The sequence below is a fragment of the Fringilla coelebs genome (genome assembly GCF_963513975.1).
Source record: "Fringilla coelebs genome assembly, chromosome: 3".
Lineage (NCBI taxonomy): Eukaryota > Metazoa > Chordata > Aves > Passeriformes > Fringillidae > Fringilla > Fringilla coelebs.
In genome coordinates this window covers 94,744,508-94,761,781 of record NC_140030.1, presented here as the reverse complement: position 1 = coordinate 94,761,781, position 17,274 = coordinate 94,744,508, and the positions used below count along the sequence as shown (strand labels likewise).

The window sequence follows — 17,274 nt, the reverse complement described above, 5'->3', positions numbered from 1 at the left end:
CCACTGTTCTGCTTGTGCTGCCAGCTGTGCATAGATCCAGGAGGGCAGTAAGAATAGCTGCAGAATTTTCAATTTTTATGACACTTTATTCTTTTTCTTACTTTTCCCTTTCTGTGCTCTGTGTTTCCACCAGTAAAATGTTTGCCAATAAGATGATTTTGTTTAACAGAGCTCATATTGATAGATTGGTGTGTAATGGTGAATTTTATTGGTTCTATGGTAGAGAAATTATTCTTAAACAAACTTGTATTTTTTGTAGGTTTCCAGAGTAGATGTAGTCATCTTCATGGAATGCCAGCAAGAAACATAAAAAAGGCTTCAGGAAACCAGAATGCACTGGTAGGTGTTTTCATTTTTGTAAGCTCATGTGCACTGTTCTTGGAGGTTTTTAGAAAAGCATATTGTTCTTATGCTTGTTCCCTGACATTATGGATGGATAATGGAACTGGAAGACTTGGTGCCACTGCTCCCTGAGCGTATGTTTACTCTTTTTAAATATTGTGACATCCCACTGCAGAAGAGTCTGGTACTGTTTCTCAGTACTTGTTTTGAACTAAGCAAAGGGAAAAGTTTTCAGTGCAGGTATGTGTGTATAAGTTACTATTTTCGGTGTATGTCTTATGTCTATATGAAAACATGTTTCACTTTTATGATGAAAATCAAATCAATTTCTTTTCTGATAATAAAAAAACTTTCACCATGCATTGTGGTACAATTCAGGTCATTTTTTATCCCAAAAATCTGTTCTGAAAAATATGTCCATGTTTTCTTTTGTTTGGTTTACGCCTGCGTGGTCAGGTGAAAAGGGTATATACAAAAAAAAATTAAAACAGGCTATCCAAGTGCCTGCCATAGAGATCATGCATTTCTTTGTACTGAGCCTGTTCTAAAGCTGGCATAAAAATGGGGTGTTTGGGGGTTTTTAGTACCTACAGCCCTAGGAGCAGTGTTTATAAGTGGAGGAAAAAATTTGCCTGTCTTTGCATTTCTGTGCAATCTAATACTTGGATTTTTCTAGAGCTTTTGTCTAAAATAAGTTTCTAATATTTTTTTTTAATTTTTCTTTGGAGAAGGGCATGATGAGAAGAGAAATTTGGCTTTCTAAATTTAAATGCTAAATATATTAATTATGGCCCAGTCTATTTCTTTCTTATAAGAAAAATATTTGGAAGAGGATGTGGGAGATCCTTTATCAGGTGTAATAAACATAGGCCAGGACAATAAATACTGCAACATGGATATTCTTTATTATTTGACAACATTAAATGTTTTCAGATTTAAGTTGCCTAAATAACATGAGTTGTTTCTGAGAAATGTAAGAAGTGTTATATGTGGAGAGAATAGAAAGGAACTGCTAGAAATTTAATTCATTTTGAAGAGGCAAGGTCTTTGTAATTGAGTTCCTGTCCAATAATTGCCATTTGGAGCTGAATAAGATGCTTTAAAACCTTGGCCTGTGATCTCTGCTGTTAGTGGTCATGAATTAGATGAATGCTACCTAGATCTTGGTTTCCTATCTACCTATTTTTATTTTTGGTTCAGTGCTTGCTTGAGCATATCTGGGATTTGTAGCCCATTTTCTAGGCTTATTGCAATTTCACTCTGGTATTTTATAGTAGCTATTATAACTGATAGGTTAGCTTCATGGTACTGATGATACATGGCTTAACTACCCTAAAACCTTCCTTTTCCTCTAAATTGTAAAAAGGTGATTAAATTTCAATTGATGAAGATATACTGTGAATGCATATATATAATAAAAAATCCTAATGTTTATTTTCTGCTACGCTTTCTGGATTGTCCTTAGGAGTTGATTTTGTCTTCCAGTCATGATATCCCATATATAATGATGGCATTGTAGTTCCCTTTATAACAAAAATCCAAGCCAATCTACTAAAGACTGATAATTCAGTTACATCCAGTTATTAAATATGTCATTTGCATGATGTTGTGGAAGAAGGCTGGCATGTAAATGTGGTTTCTGAGTCATTATATTTAGGCAGGAGTCACAAATAGAGAGGATGTGCTGTTAGCTCTGCAGATGCAGCCTTCTGACCTCCTTAATGACTATTTATGTTTGTGGGCACATCTGCTGCATCTGTCTTTGCAAATATAAACCAGAGCTTGTGGGCTTCCTTTTGTCAGTGGTTGCTTCTTAAAGAAAATCTTCTTTAGATACTTAAATTCAATGACAAAAAAAAAGTCATTTAATACCTGTGACGTCTGATAACACAGAACAAGAAGTAATTACTGCTATTAGATGGTAACAGTGAAGAAGAGCAAGAATGCTTTAAGAAAGATTAATATCCTGAGAAAAGAACACTGCAGACTCGAGTTATTGAACGGATTTGTGGTGTGAATGAATTCTCTTCTTGCAGCAAGGAGTCTGATGTCTGTATCACTGCTTTTACACAGACCTGAAAGGGAGACAACGTTAAAAAAAATAGATACACTACCTAAAAGATACACATTATATCTTCTGTTCAGTCTAAGGGTTTGTAATTTGTATCCAAGGAATGTGAGCATACAGTTGGCCTTTTGCATGCTGTCAAGGCTTAAGCTTTTTTGGAAAGCTTGGTTGAAGGCTCACAATTATAGCAGCCAGCAAAGCCTGGGTGAGATCACAGGTTTGGGGAAGGGAGAGTGAAGAGCGATGATAATGGCTGGATATACCCTCATCCTCTCTCAGAAAGTGTTTAATGCCCAACTGTTTGGGTGTTTTCTTGTAAGAGAAATGACAGGCCAAGAGTGGGGGTATTGCTTGCTGTGGCCTGCTCACATCATGTTTACAGCGCGGTGGGAGCTGAGGATCGAAGGAAGAATGCTGCTCTTGATGGACCAGGCAGTAAACTTGAACTTGAGGTAGCCACAGCTAGCACTTAGAGTCTCTCCAGAAGCTCTTCTTGTGTTTCATGGATAAGTTGCTTAATTTGAGCAAACTCATGAGTCTTTCTTTTATCAAGGGTACTTCCTTTGAGTCAAAACACTTTTTTAATAATCACACAACGCTGGACAAGAAAGAGAGAAGTAAAAAACTTAGCATGCACATACTTTGAAAATCCCTACCTACTCCAATGTCCAGGTTGAATGAGTTATACAGCAGATGACAACTGAAATGGCCGAGCAAGAAAATTAAAACAAAAAAAAAGAAAATATTCAATATATTCAATACAACTGGCTTACAGCCTTTCAATTGTCCAGTTCATTTAAGATAGGCCAGTTTTTAATAGAATCTGTAATTAAGTAATTTGTCATGCATATATTTTGAGTTGCAACTATAATGGTGGCTTTTTATGTCTTCATTGCTTGGTTTTGTGATAGCATCAAGTGTAACTATACTTGAAAAGAAATAGAAAAGTATGTGGTTTGTCTAATACCATGCTAAGTTGATAGTAGTAGCTTTGTAGTTAAAATGAGGAAAATTATACATTTGCTTTCATATTAAGTGTATTCTTTTCATAAGGTGTATATTGCATCAAATCTTACTGTGGTTGAGTTGAATTGGTTGAATTCTGAAGTTACATATGACCTGATGAAGTAGTCCCAAGCCTCACATTGCTCTATGTTAGGAAAAGACAGTAATCTTGCAATTTAGAGGTAGCGTTTAGAGGTAGTGAATGAAACAGTGATTTCTTAGAAGGAATGCATTTTCTTCTGGTCTTTATGTGTGTTTATATACTTGGCACTCATCTAGTTTATATACATGTCACTTTTCTAGTAATGTATCTGTGTTCATTCAAATTGCATGTGAAGCTTTGGTATTTCATAGAATAAAGTCTGAAATCTAACACTGTAGGTGTGTTGGAGGTGTAAAGGTTTGTTTCTATGATATAGAATACTAAATTACCTCTTTACCTAAAATGATTAAGGTTGTAATTTTTTTCTCAGACAGATTCCTAGGGAGAGCATAAAACCCTTCTTAAAGAAAATAAGAGTTAATTATAGATAGCAAAAACATAACCTATTTTCTCATTTTCTTCAAAATGTTTTGCCCAACTTATTATTCGAATGAAAATTTTGACTTTCATTCAAAACTCCTCCATTCCATAAATGGAAATACTTTTAATAAGTTTTAAAAATGAGTGCTGTTGTTTTAGCTGCTCCTTGTGTGGTTCTAGGCACTGTTTCTTCTCTGACACATAGAGAAACATTGCAGGGTTTTGTTTAAGAACTCTTGTGTGTCACCTCTTCCTGCCTGTATTCCCTGTCTGGGCTGGAAGCTGGTAAGTGATTTCACTGAGCTGAAGTGCAAAAAACATGACCAATAAAAAAAGATGCTTTCTTTTGACTCTGCCAGTTTTTCCATCCATCACCTTTGTGTCGTGGGGATTGGTTTCATTATATTAAAGACAGCTTGTATTAAGTCTTGCACTCCTGGATTGATTTATTTTTTTGCACAGCTGTGCTACTGAGCTTGACTATACACAGTTGTAATTATTCAAAATGTGTTTGAAGGATGAAAGCTGCATTTCCAGGAACTGTTATCTGAAGGTGTCTGGGTATTTCTGTCAAATCCTGTGACTTTTTTTTTTAAAGTTCAAAGATAAAAGCTTTTCTCAAAAAAATTGTTGACAGATTAACAGTCTATTGACATTAGGAGAAAAGATGCATTGAGCACTCGTGCTATTTTAAACAGCTTTCAAAATGTAAAATCAAATCAAACATTTCTGCTTCTAAGTTCTCTCTAACTGAAGAAACAGCCAGGTGTTTTCAGGAGCTTTTTCTTGTCAAAATATTTTGGAAATAAAGTGAAATATTACTGGGTAAGAAACCTTGCTATAGATCCAAAGAATATTTCCTTAAAGAATAATTTGGGCACTGTTTTTACAATATTGGTCATAAGCCTCTTTGTGGGTACTCCGCAACTTTTGGAAGAACACTGCTTCTCAAGTTGAAGTGTATTTGGTGGTGTGGAGAATTTGTTTATGTTGGATGAGTGGTATACAGTCAGATAAAACAATACCATATCAGCGAGGTGCACAGAAGAATTTATCTGTGGTGTATTAGTTATTTTCTTCAGTTAATGATTTTCTGTCATTGGGAGCAATAGACTCTATATCACATTCTGTGGAAATGTGATGGTATTAGATTATAACAAAACTAAACTCTTGTTGAATTTCGCACTTTGATTCATTCATGATGAGGAATATTAGGCCTCTGCCTGAGGGTAACATTTTGAAACCTTATGCTACTAAAACTGCAAATGAAACAAGTAGGAGGGTAGGGATATTTTGGTTTTGTAGTGGTTTTATTAGCATTTCCTGTCATCAAAAATACTCTCAGCTACTGAAAGCATTTTTTGGTATGCTTTTCCCTTTTTTTAATTTGTAATTACCTTAAATTGATACCCACTCATGCAAAAATTTAGTCAATGTCATGCTCTTTTAATCCTCTGTTTAACTCAATACCTTAGTTTTACAATGTGGAGGGATAAAACTTCCTTAAGGAGTGAGTGTTTTCCTGCACCTATGTGCTTCCTTGCAGATATGTTTTTTTCAGGCAGAAAAAATCAGATTGTTAGAAGAGGAGATGCTGCTGTGATGTCAGTGTAAGCCCCACCTTCAATTCTTCTAGTGTTCAGTAACTATCGGCAAAAATGCTACAGTTTTCCTGAGGAATGAGTCAAGTGGCACACTTCTAGGTTTCAAAACTTAGTCATGTTGAAATAGCGTTATTTTATGAGAAAACAATAGTTTCATACCTAGCAGAAGGCGTCCCTTCCCTTGGCAGGGGGGTGGCACTAGATGATCTTTCCCTTCCAACCCAAATCTATGAACCAAAGGGAAAAAAAACCATCAGTCAGATTTCAAAACCTTATCATAAACAATGTGGGTTTCAAACTGGAAATGTAAATATTGTGGAAAATGTTGAGGTACCTGTGATGTTTTTTACTTCATGTATCTATACATTTTTTGAGGAGCTACTTACTGTTCTTACGCCTTTTAATCCTCACCATGTATTCCACATAGAGCTTTTTTTTTTCCACAAATAAATTTTCTAATGCATTTTGCTAAAGCTTTCACTTACACCACTGCAAGCCTAATGTAACTTCCATCTGCTATGGGAAGCACCTGATGGAGGACTAAAGCTGCTTAGTGACTTTCATAATGGCTTAGTGCACTTCCTCATTGAAAGGATCCTAATTACACCTGTATCATTTTTCATGGTAGGTCAGTTCTCAAAGGGGTTCTCATCACTAATAGCACCAGCAGTGGTATCTGTATGTAAGGTACAGTTGGTTTGTATGTGATTGTTCAAGGCACAGCATTGCAATTAATAGGTCAGGTTTGTCAGTGTTGATGTCATTGTTATGAAGGGTTGTGATTTCTGCCTATCACTTACGAGATTTGTGGTTAAATAAAGTCTGCCTCACAAGCTGTTTGCGTTAAGTGACAGTGATTTTTGTGTCACCTGAAATTGTCTAATGAAAATCTTCAATTATCGCGGTGTCATCAAATCAGTAAAGAGGCACAAATAATACCACAGCATTTGTCTCACTTGAAGCTGCAGTTCATTAGCCAGAAAAGAGTTACTGGTGAAGGTGAGCCATGTGGTTTTTTATTCATTCTTCTGTACCACTTACCTTGTAAATTAGTGTAGTTCTTGAGTTGTGTCTTGCCTTGATTCTTACAAAATCTACAACTATCAAGAAAAAAAAATAGTTTAGATGCATCAACCAATTAATAGCTTGTGGAGATAACAATTGTACTTTATCAACAAAATGTAAGTATCTTTTAGGTATAACCGTGAAAAGAGATACTCTGTATCACAAAGCTCACAATGTTTTTTTATTGGTATTGTTGACCTACAGTGACAATCAAAGCATACCCTTAAACTATCAGAGATTAACTTCTGTCTAGCTGAAGTGAATGTGGTGACTTAGTCTCTTCTTGGACTCTCAAGTATACTGTCAAAACCAGCATCCCACTTCAGCAAAGCAGTTGCCCTCCAGCATTAGTCTCAGAAATGCCAAATGTGCTGCTTAGTTTTTTAGATGCATTCTGTGGTTTATTCATGGTGACAAGTGCTATGAACTGTTAGGCTAAGCAGTATTTCCTGTAATTCACCTCAACCCAACCGTTCCAATGATTGTCATCTACAATTTCACTTAAGTTTATTTTTAAGAAGGACAAATAGCATTATGATATCCCTTTCATTCCTCAGTTAGTGTCTGTCTTGAAAACACATTTAATACAGTTTTACAGCAGTCTTTACAGATAATAATGATTTTTAAAACCTTTGACCTCAAAATACGAAGCAACGTGATTATTCCTCTTGTTTTCTGCAGCTTTAAAGAAATCCCACTTTCTGGTGTGTGGCTGCATAAAATGTTTCTTCTCTAGACATTCTTCTCTAGAATTTGCTTATTTTGACTTCCCAAGTGCCTATGGGTTCTTTGATGTTTTATGTTTTTGTGCAATTCTAATGGGAAAAGAAATCCTTTAAATGTAATTATACTTAGTATCTTTTCTGCAAGAATTTCACTGTTGTATCTCTTTTAGAAACTTCTTAATGCCTCAAGAGCAGCATTTTGAACAATTAATGGTGGAACATCATCTTGTATCCAGAGTCAAGTTAGGAGTTGGATTTCCTTGTGTTGAGCTTGATGGGAGGAGTTGATCCTTTAATGCTGAGAATAGATAGTAAAACATGTGTAATAGGCAAGGAACACCTGTACAGATACTATGGTTTACCTGATAAGCAGCATCTCATTTATGTTGTAATAACATCATAAACATGAAGTAAATCATGAAAATCATGCCAGTGATTTCAGCTAACAGGTTTTTGAACATTCTTTAACTGAAAACAAGTATAGTTCCTAAACACTTGGAAGTTTCTTGCTGATTCAACCCATAGTAACTCGTTCACATGAATAGGTTTTTCGTTCAGGGCTGCTGATAGAGGGAACAACTTGAATTTTTTTTTTTTTATGTTGCTTTTCATATGTAATGAATACAGTCACTTTAGATGTCTAGAGGTAAACAGAGTATTTCCATTAGATATCTAGATTAAGCCTATTAAGTGACCACCTAGATTTGTTCTAAGATGAGCAGTTTCTATTCAGATGCACTCATTTATTTTGTGCACTGGTTCTGTTAGAATTAGTTCATGTAATACATATTCTAAAAAATCTTGTGTGAAGTGATGGATAGCATTAGCAGCTTATCTTTCTAATCATTACTATAAGGCAATAATGAGAATATTTTAATGTTGTTTGATTTTTAATAAAAGTAAAAATACAAACCCCAATTTAAGCTGGGGCGGGTGGAGGTTATATCTTCAACTTGAGTTCATGTGGCTTGTACCCAGAGTAAGAAGTGCTGCAAAAATAGTGAATTAAACTGGATCTGTAGTATTCTCTCCAGCAATTCATCATGGCAGTGCATGTATCTAATTACTTCAAAATACAGGACAGAAAATAAAGTAGGAAACATACATGATGTATTGTATTGAAGTTGAGTCGACCAAGAAAATTATTTGTCTTCTTTTCTGCTGTGAGAGATTATACAGGAATGGAGAGGTCCTCCTCTGCCATTCTCTTCAATTGCTCTGGCTTTAGTTGGATGTAAAGACAGTGTTCTGTAGCCTGTTAAACACAACCAGAAAGGGCAGGAGCAAACCACCACAGTTCTTGTACCTACCTTACTTCTGACTCATCTGGAAAAGTGCTTGCTATTTGGTTTCATGAAATAAGAAAATCCAATGTGCGTATTGAGAGTGTAGTTTTGAGAAGGCAGAAATTACTCAAAATTCTTCCTACAGTTACCACATGGTATTTACAGCAAGTAAGCACATAACTGAATGCAGAACCTTTTCTTTTCTTACAGAAATGTAGGCTTTGTTTATGTTTCTGCAACATGTTCAATTCGAAGACCTGTTGGAAGTGAGCACTTTTATAAAAGATGTTTATCTAGAATCATAAATAGCAGTGCTAACTTTAAATAAGATAGTGGTAAGCAATCCTAGATTGGAAAGGTCCCATTCCCCACAGATAATCAGTACCTTAACCTGTGAGTTGTGAGTCACAAAAAAACTCAAAGCTCCTAAGTTTCATGGGCTCTTGATGTTGTGGGAAACCCTACATAAAACACTGGTATGATGTTTTCAAAAGCATAGTAATTACTGGTTTTTGTGTACTCACACCATTTGTCCAGTTGCTGATAAACCAGAAGAAAAGGTTTATTAACTTTAGCAGTTGCAGCTGGAGTGGTTCAAGAGTGTATTAGTCCTTGCCTGTTAATTACTGTCCCTTCAACTGCAACATAGCAGGTGCTTTTTTAGCTTGTTTTTGAAGTGAAATGTAAATGATTGTAACTGATCAAGTGAACACTTCCAGTTCAACAGTTTTGATAACAGCTCAAAATCTGTTCCACTCAGCCCCTTGCAATTAGACTCAGCAGACTCTTGTACTTGCTCCTGATCTGATTTTTTGCGGTGGATAGTTTTTCTTTTTCTCACTACAGACTTTGGATAGGTGATTTGACAGATGGTTTTAAACACCTGCATTCACAAACAGGAGACAAACTTTCTCAATTTGTTATTTCTCAGCTTTGACTTAGTATTCCTGCAGATCTTGGTTTTAAAGGTCAAGGAAGAAACTTCTCAATTCAGAGAACTGAAAGTTGTTTATGTGGGGAGTCATCTTTCCTTACTGTTAGCTGATGGGCAAACTCTGTTTCAACTGTCTTCCTTTAGATGTGTATTTCTTTAAACACTCATGTAGTTCACTTTAAAGAGCTTTTAAGAGAAAATGTGCCCCATTTTCCCTTTGCCCTGACCTGTTTGCTTTGGACAAGGCTTCTAAAAGCCTTTTTTTACAAAGACCTAAACAGATACATACAGTAGGTTCACAGTAGGTTGCATTTTTATTCCCCGAAGAATATGGTCAAACTGGAGAGAACCCTTTTTCCTGTTTTCTGTCACACTGTTATGCTATGGAAAAGAAGGCATTATACATGTCACAATCGAGATTTTGTTGCCATTCTGCACCTCTTGTTTGTGTTTTTTTTTTAAACCTGGGATCTACATTTTGGTATAGCTATAAGGCAATTTAAGACTATTTGCACTACGTAAAAGAATTCTAAGAATATTGCTTCTTAAAAGTTACTCTAAACTCACTTTTCCATGCAGCAAAATATAGCATTAAAGAAAACGTAGGCAATGACTGCATAAAAAAGAGGAGGGGGGCAGGGGTTTGCATAAATAGAAGCTACCATTTCAGTGTTAAGTTGGGCATAAATATTACAAAATATATTGTTACGCCTTGTTCAGGAGAACATTTAACTGTATTTTTTCTGATTGAGAGTAAGTATTGGATATTATGTGATTGTCAAGTTTAAAAACTCTGAAGGTTTTATTAAAGTTTTCTTTGTACCCAAAGCAGTATCATTATAAAATTAGTTCCCCTATATCAGTGATGCAGATGCATATTTTCTTTAGTATTTAATGTGGGCTATTTTTTGTTTCAGGAAAACAACTTCATTTATATAGGACATTTTACTGAATCTTATATTAAATATTACTAGAATGTGGAAAATATTTTTAAAATATTTGGAGGTTGATGGATTGGTTCTGTTCAAAGGGAAACAAAACACTAAATATTTCTAATCCTGCATTATTTACCGCATGGATGGTTAAATGCTACTTTAAGCCCCATAAAATTAAAAGGGAGAAATCTGCCAACTGTAGCAGGAATTGGATTTAGGAAGAGTGGTACAGAGCCAAAATATTGCTACAGAATTAAATGTCAAAAATCTTCTTTAATAGTAGATATATAGTTCACAGTGCCTGGTTATGATTAATACATTTAATCTAAATCACTGAAAGTTGCTCTCTCCTTTTCCATAAAATACAATAGGACACAAATCAGTTTTACTGTAGGTGGATAACAATTGGAAAATAATGCATCTTCCCGCCCAATAAATTGTCAGTTATACCTTTTAACTAAAATCGATTCATCTTTCCAAAATTTATTACGATTTCTAATAATAAATCTTTTCAAATGTTTATTCATTTGCTTTTTGATACATTTGTGCCACTTTTGCTATGGTCTAATGTTTTTTCTTTTGATTCATTGTAAATTAGAAAATCTATTTTGAGTCAATTTTCTAGTTAAGAAGTTAAAATCTATAACCCAGCCATTTTTTCATAGTCTCCTTTGCACATTTTAATACCCTTGAACTTAGATCCAATCCAGTAAATTCTGATCAGAAGGTGATTAAAAGACTTTTCACTGCAACTTCTTGACTGAGGGCCAGATTTGTAAAACAAGTACTTATGAGATTGTTAGCTGGGTTTTTCCTGCACATATCTCTGAGTCAAAGAGTAAAATTGAAACAATTATAGCAGATGAACAGACACATATATAGGTTTTGGTCAAAGGTTTTTAATATGGGCAGTCAGAATTGCCCTTGTGAGTGAGAGCCCAAAGATGGTGTGATAGAAGCCTCCTTTTGTTGTCCCTTTATGGCAGCAATACAATGGCAAAAGTTGTGGTTGCTAAAGCATATTCTGTGCCCCATCTTTTGGGGTGTCTGTAATTGTCCAGCTAACCTCTTCAAGTGTGGTCACTTGCCATGTAAGCAGTCACCTGCCAAGAAGTAACACTTTTTTTAAGAACATATTTTAAAATAAATTTCTCTAATGTTTGATATTCTAATCTGTGAAATTGTGTTCACTGTTCAGCAGTTTCCTGCTCTGTATATAATAAAATATGTCAGAGGGAGATACACTTATTGGGAGATTTGTAAAAAAATAAGACTGTTTCCTGGTATGATCCAGTTAAAAAATGTGATCTTAATCAGATTTCTGACAAGAATTATGAATGGGAAGGTTAATTTAGTATGTAGTCATCTCAAATTTCTTAAAGGCCCAAATATGTTTTGTTTATAATAGAAATGTGAACATTGGCAGAATAGAGAAAGAAGGCTAGAAAATGTTTGAAACATAACTATAAGAAAATTATAGTTGTAATTTGAACTTGATCTACAGTATCACTTTTTGGCAAATTTGTGTAGCTGAAGGCCTCTTGGGCTTAACAGTGATTGATTTCAAAGTTAAAAAAGTCATTGTCATCTTGAGTTTTTGAGATTTCTAGAAGGCCTTCTGATATTGACATTTTTTGTGAAGAACTTTCTCACACACTTGTCTGAAAACAACTTATTGTTTACATTTTTTATGGAAGAGGACACTGTTGATGGACTATTGGCTAAACCAGTGTCTGTGGAGAGGTGGCACTGTCACCCTCCAATCTACTGTTACTTTTGTAAAACTATAAATGATGGAGTCAGAAAATAAACGCTTTCTTTTCCTTCTTTCTTGGAGAGCGGTGTGTGCGTGTGTTCTTTTGTGTCCTACAGCGACAAATCATTTGTGCGGATGGATTGGAATTCATTAATTTTACTAATTATGCAGTGAAGAAAACAGATGTTTTCTTAGGCACAGATCAGGCTTTAATTACAGGTCTTACCTGCTTATCTAAAAATAGTGTCAATATGTTCATGTCTCTCTCTCAAATTAATTTCTTGTTTTTATAGGGAAATATGATTTTTTTGCCCATTTTAAGCCTTACTCTAATTATGTACAAATACAAATCTAATAGAGTACTTATTGAGGGATACATATGTCATAATCATGTATTAATGTTCTTCAAGAGTAAGTTGGGTGAAAAATGCCTCTTTAAATTGTCAAAATCAGAACCACCTAGTGCTACTCTATTTCTAATTGTAATAATGTGTTACAAAAAGAGTCAAAAACATTTGCAACAGCAGAGTTTCCAGCAGTGATAAAAATCTGCGTGACCTCCCCTTAGGACTTTTTATTCTGAGCTATGTAGTGGGTAAGACTACAAGCCTGCAAGAGAAAGTCAGAGAAAGCTGCCATAGAATTAAAAGAAACAACTTAACAGAGGGTTTGTGTATGCTTGTTTTGTGCTTTAGCCAATCACTATAAATGTTGTCTGTTTTAACTGCTTTAAATGTGTATTTGTCACTGCCTTGGAGAAGTGGAAATTACTTAACTAGGGCTAATAATTGGCAAGATCCAGAAAGACATGGTCTTTGAAAGGAACATTTGCATGCAACTAAAGATGCATGATCTATTACAATAATTATTTTTATGCCGCATTTTTCTGTGGTTGGAAGAAGCACATGAGCAAACAAGCATCAGTAAGTGTAACTGGTAGAATGAATAATAGTGTAAACTGTTGCAAGGCTGTAAACTAACTCTGATATGTAACAATTGTAAAATTAGAATAATGTGATCGTTTTAACTTTAATGTGATCGCTTTAACTTTAACTTGAAGCTCTTCAAGCTTCAAAACGTGATTTTCTCAGTACTACATTCATACTGTCATTTCTCAGAGTTTATAGTTGCCAAGACACTTTAGTTATTTCAGAAAGTGTGTATGTTGCATGGAAGAGAATTGTCATGTCCTTTCAGAAGAAATGTGTTTTCTTCTGGATTAGAGCAGTGAGCACAACTTTTAAAAATTAAAAAAATATTGAGATGTGTGTACTGTAAAGCAACACAAAGTAACAAAACATAAGCAGTATGAATAATAACCCATTAGTAGCAAACTCCGGTCATTGTCCAGGTGTTCCATGACAATCTTCTCTTCCTTATAGGTGTTATGGGGTGGGGAAAGGTACTTTCTTAAAAGCAATCTGCTTGGGTGTACTTACAAGATTTTAGTCAGGGGGATTATTTTTGGATTTTTAAATTATTTTTCTGTGGAGGGAGGTTTGTACCTCACTTATTTCAGGGGAGTTACTGATGCGGGTGGTATGATCAGAGCTCTTCAGCAGTCTTAGATGGCAGCAGGCCCAAAATCAGTCATGAGCATGGAAAATTTCATTATGACTACCAGTGTCTAGTCGTAGTGATGTATTGAGTGGCTGTGGGGCCTTGGAGAAGTAGGTCCTTAATTATTTGGTGATCTTTTAATTCTAGATTCATAGATATGAAACTGCTGTTCACAAATTTTGGTTGATTGCATCCATTGTATCTATAGTCTGCTAGTTTACCGTGTAGTGATGAGGGAGTAGAAAATATTTTCCAAGAGAGCCTTTAGTAAAATCATCCAATATTGTTGCTGACAATTGATACATTCTTTGTTGCTGGTTCTTTGAGAGAAATTAGTGGCCCTTCATTTAGTGTTATTGTGTGGTTTTTTCTGTTCAAAGTGTTTGGATTTCTTCTGGATGTATTTTTTCCTACAGTTTTTCCATTAAATTAGTAAAGAAAAGAAACTTAATCTCAAAATAATTGAAACAGGAACATAGCAATGTAGAGAATGTGCTTGAATGAATAGCCACAAATAGTATTTGTGGTAGCTAACTGTTTTGATGGGATACTGAATGTTGTTACACCAACCGCTTTTAAGTTTCACCTTGTTGCCATGGAGATCAACTGTACAAGTATTATTCTTGAAAGGAGATTAATTCTTGCCTCCTGTGCATAGAAGTGTTTAGGGAACAGGTGAATGTTTAGACACTCTTGTTTTGGAAGGTAAATAATATCCTTGAGGTATTGTACACCGCAGCTTTCAAAATGTGTTACCAAGCGCAACTATTTCTTTCGCCTTCAGAAGAAAATAAACAGGCTCTTGTGTCTACCTTAACCTAAAGGGAGACAGAAAAGTGCCTGGAGATTCAGGTACATCTGGTGTCCCCTTTTTTCTAGCTGTCTTGCTGGAGGAGCTGGAAGTGGCCAGCCGTGCTGTCAGCCTCCACATAGGCCAGAGGTCTCAAATGGCCTTGACTTGCGCAAAATAGATTATTCCAGTAGGGTGACAGAGCTGGTCGGCCGTTAAGAGAGCTAATCAAAGCAGACACAAACCCAAGTATAATACTGGTTATTAGAAACTCTGCTGGCATCAGACTAATTAAATGTAAACACCTAAAGCATTCATTTATTTCATTATCAAAATTATCAAACTGGTGAAGTGCCACAGCTGGGGAGAGGTGGGACTTTTTGACCTCACTTAACCTCTCTAGTATAACTAAGAGGATTTGTCTTGGCAGCCCCCTCTCCAAGGGGAGATCATCAAAACCATTAATGATCTGTCCTTTGGCAAAATGCCTGGCACAAATTCTCTCAGAGCAGACTTTTTAAAGCTTTGTGTGCTTTCCTTAGCGTACATCTTCTAACTGAGCATTCTGAGGAAGCTGGTGGTACTTGTCCAGGTTTGTGCATCAATCTTATTAAATTTTTTGTGGTTGTATGCTTTACCGAGATCAGTCTTCTTGATCCATGTGTCCAGTGTTGTTTAGTATGATCTAGATGTTGTGTGGCCTGGAAAACTATATTGCTTGTTGTTTGAGCAGCTGCGTACATACACTTCAGAACTCGTCTGATGGGCAATTTGGGGAAGGCTGGCTAACCCCAGGCACTTTGATGTGTCTTTCTCTCATGAAAGTGATAACCCAAAGCAGCAATCCTCATTAACTAACCCAAAACAGGAATCCTCATCAGTTCTCCCAGTTCTGATTATTCCTGATCAAGGGTCTCCTGATGTTTGGCAGGGTGTCACCTACTGTGCAGAAATGGCTGATCTGAAAGGTGTCAAATAAAAGAGGTGAGATAAGGAGGGGGACTTGGCAGGCATTGCTATGAGTTTGTCTTGTGCAGCAGGATGGTAGATTGTGAAAAGTTGAGACTGGGGAGAACCTATTTGAGATTTTCCTGTGTCTTGGCATGTGCTTTCTTTATAACTTGTTCAGCCTCTTTCAAGTGGAGCAAGTTGACCCAAGAACTGTGGATTATAACAATCCTTGGCTTGTTGTGTTTGTGTTTCTTTCTCTTCCAAGAGGTGTTCTGGCCAGGTATTGTGTACTCTCCTGGGTGTGGATGTCTCTGAATTCCATATGTATTTTTTGTATTGATTGGGAAGCACTGGCTTGTTTTTGTGGGTTGGAGTGTTTACTGTGTTGGAGTGTTTTCTGCCATTTCACATGGCAGACTTTGAGCATACATTTTCCACAGGTTGAAGATGGAATTGAGTGCCGTATTTGCTTGTTGGCAATATACAAAATGCAGTTAGCAAATACAACTCTTCTTTACCATCTCAAAGAGCTTTAGTTTCTTAAGGATTTTTTTTGGCTGCCTTTTGACAAAATTTTTTAGCTGCAGGAGCTTTTACTCCCCCTTCCCTTTTTTATCTAATTCAGGTCTTTTTTCTGTTTCTGATGATACCCACAGCTGTCTTTTCATTGCTATTTAAGTGAAAATAGCATACATGCATACAACATAATAACTAAACTGCCTATTTGAAGAAGGGGAGTGTGTGACACGAATTGTTCCAGGCTCCACGTGTGAGTTGGCTGAGTTTGTGCTGATGTCTCCCAAAACACAGCTTCAAGTGCCTGATTCTCTGTGGACGTAGAGGGAGCAAAGTTCCTCCCACTCTAAAAGAGTAAAGAGCAAAGAGTAAAATCTGGATCACTTGGTGAAGCTGAACAGCCACAAGTGACCTGATGACACACATCCCAGGGATGGGGGAACTGACTGATGTTGTTGCCAACACACTCTCTATCATTTGAAAAGTCATGGCTGCCAGGCAAAGTCCCTAATGACTGGGAAAAGGGAAACATTGCTCCTGGTTTTAAAAAGGGGAGGAAGGAGGATCTGGGTAACTACAGACCAGTGGGTCTCACTCTTGCATCTCCTCTGTTTAACATTTGTCCCCTTCTGGCATCTCCTTTCTGCATCCTCTTGTGTGTGTCTCCTTTTGGATTTTGCCTCCCATTCCTAAATACTCTTTTCACAGAAGCAGCAGGGACTCCTGGTTCCATTCTGGTGTACGGTGAGTTGATTTTTTCCATCGCGGAGCCAAATGGTCACCAAATGTGACTGGCTCAGGCCAGTCCCTGACCACTACCTCCACTCTACTGAGACTTCTATTGAGATTCATAGAAGCTAATTTTTTTTCATCCAGTCAAAGCCTAGTATTGTCTAATAGTTAGGTATCTGTGAGTAGTTAATGCTAATTAAGTCTAAGGAACAGAGATTTGGGTGAGTTTACACTCGTTAAATCTGTATTTATCTGTATGTGGGTTTTTCATATATCTGTCTTAATAGCGAGTAACACCCTCCCTTCTGTTTGATAGGAATGCAAGAAGAAAATAATGTGCAATGCAAGTTGAAATTAATGTGTATTAGGGTATAGATTATAAATACGGAATTATGTAGCTTCTTTTAATAATTTCAACTATTTCTGTTGATTTCTAGTAGTATACTATAGGACCAACTTCTTAGTACCGTTTGCATGGATAG

The 17,274-nt window shown here is 36.2% G+C and overlaps 1 protein-coding gene across 1 annotated transcript in view; it reads left to right on the top strand.

Moving 5' to 3' along the window:
* The window catches only part of GPATCH2 (G-patch domain containing 2), a 119,203-nt gene that overhangs the window by 23,036 nt on the left and 78,893 nt on the right, over window positions 1-17,274 (top strand). The window contains exon 5 of the mRNA XM_084203562.1: window positions 260-339. Within this exon, the coding sequence (XP_084059688.1) occupies window positions 260-339 (80 nt within the window). The remainder of the gene's footprint in view (window positions 1-259; window positions 340-17,274) is intronic.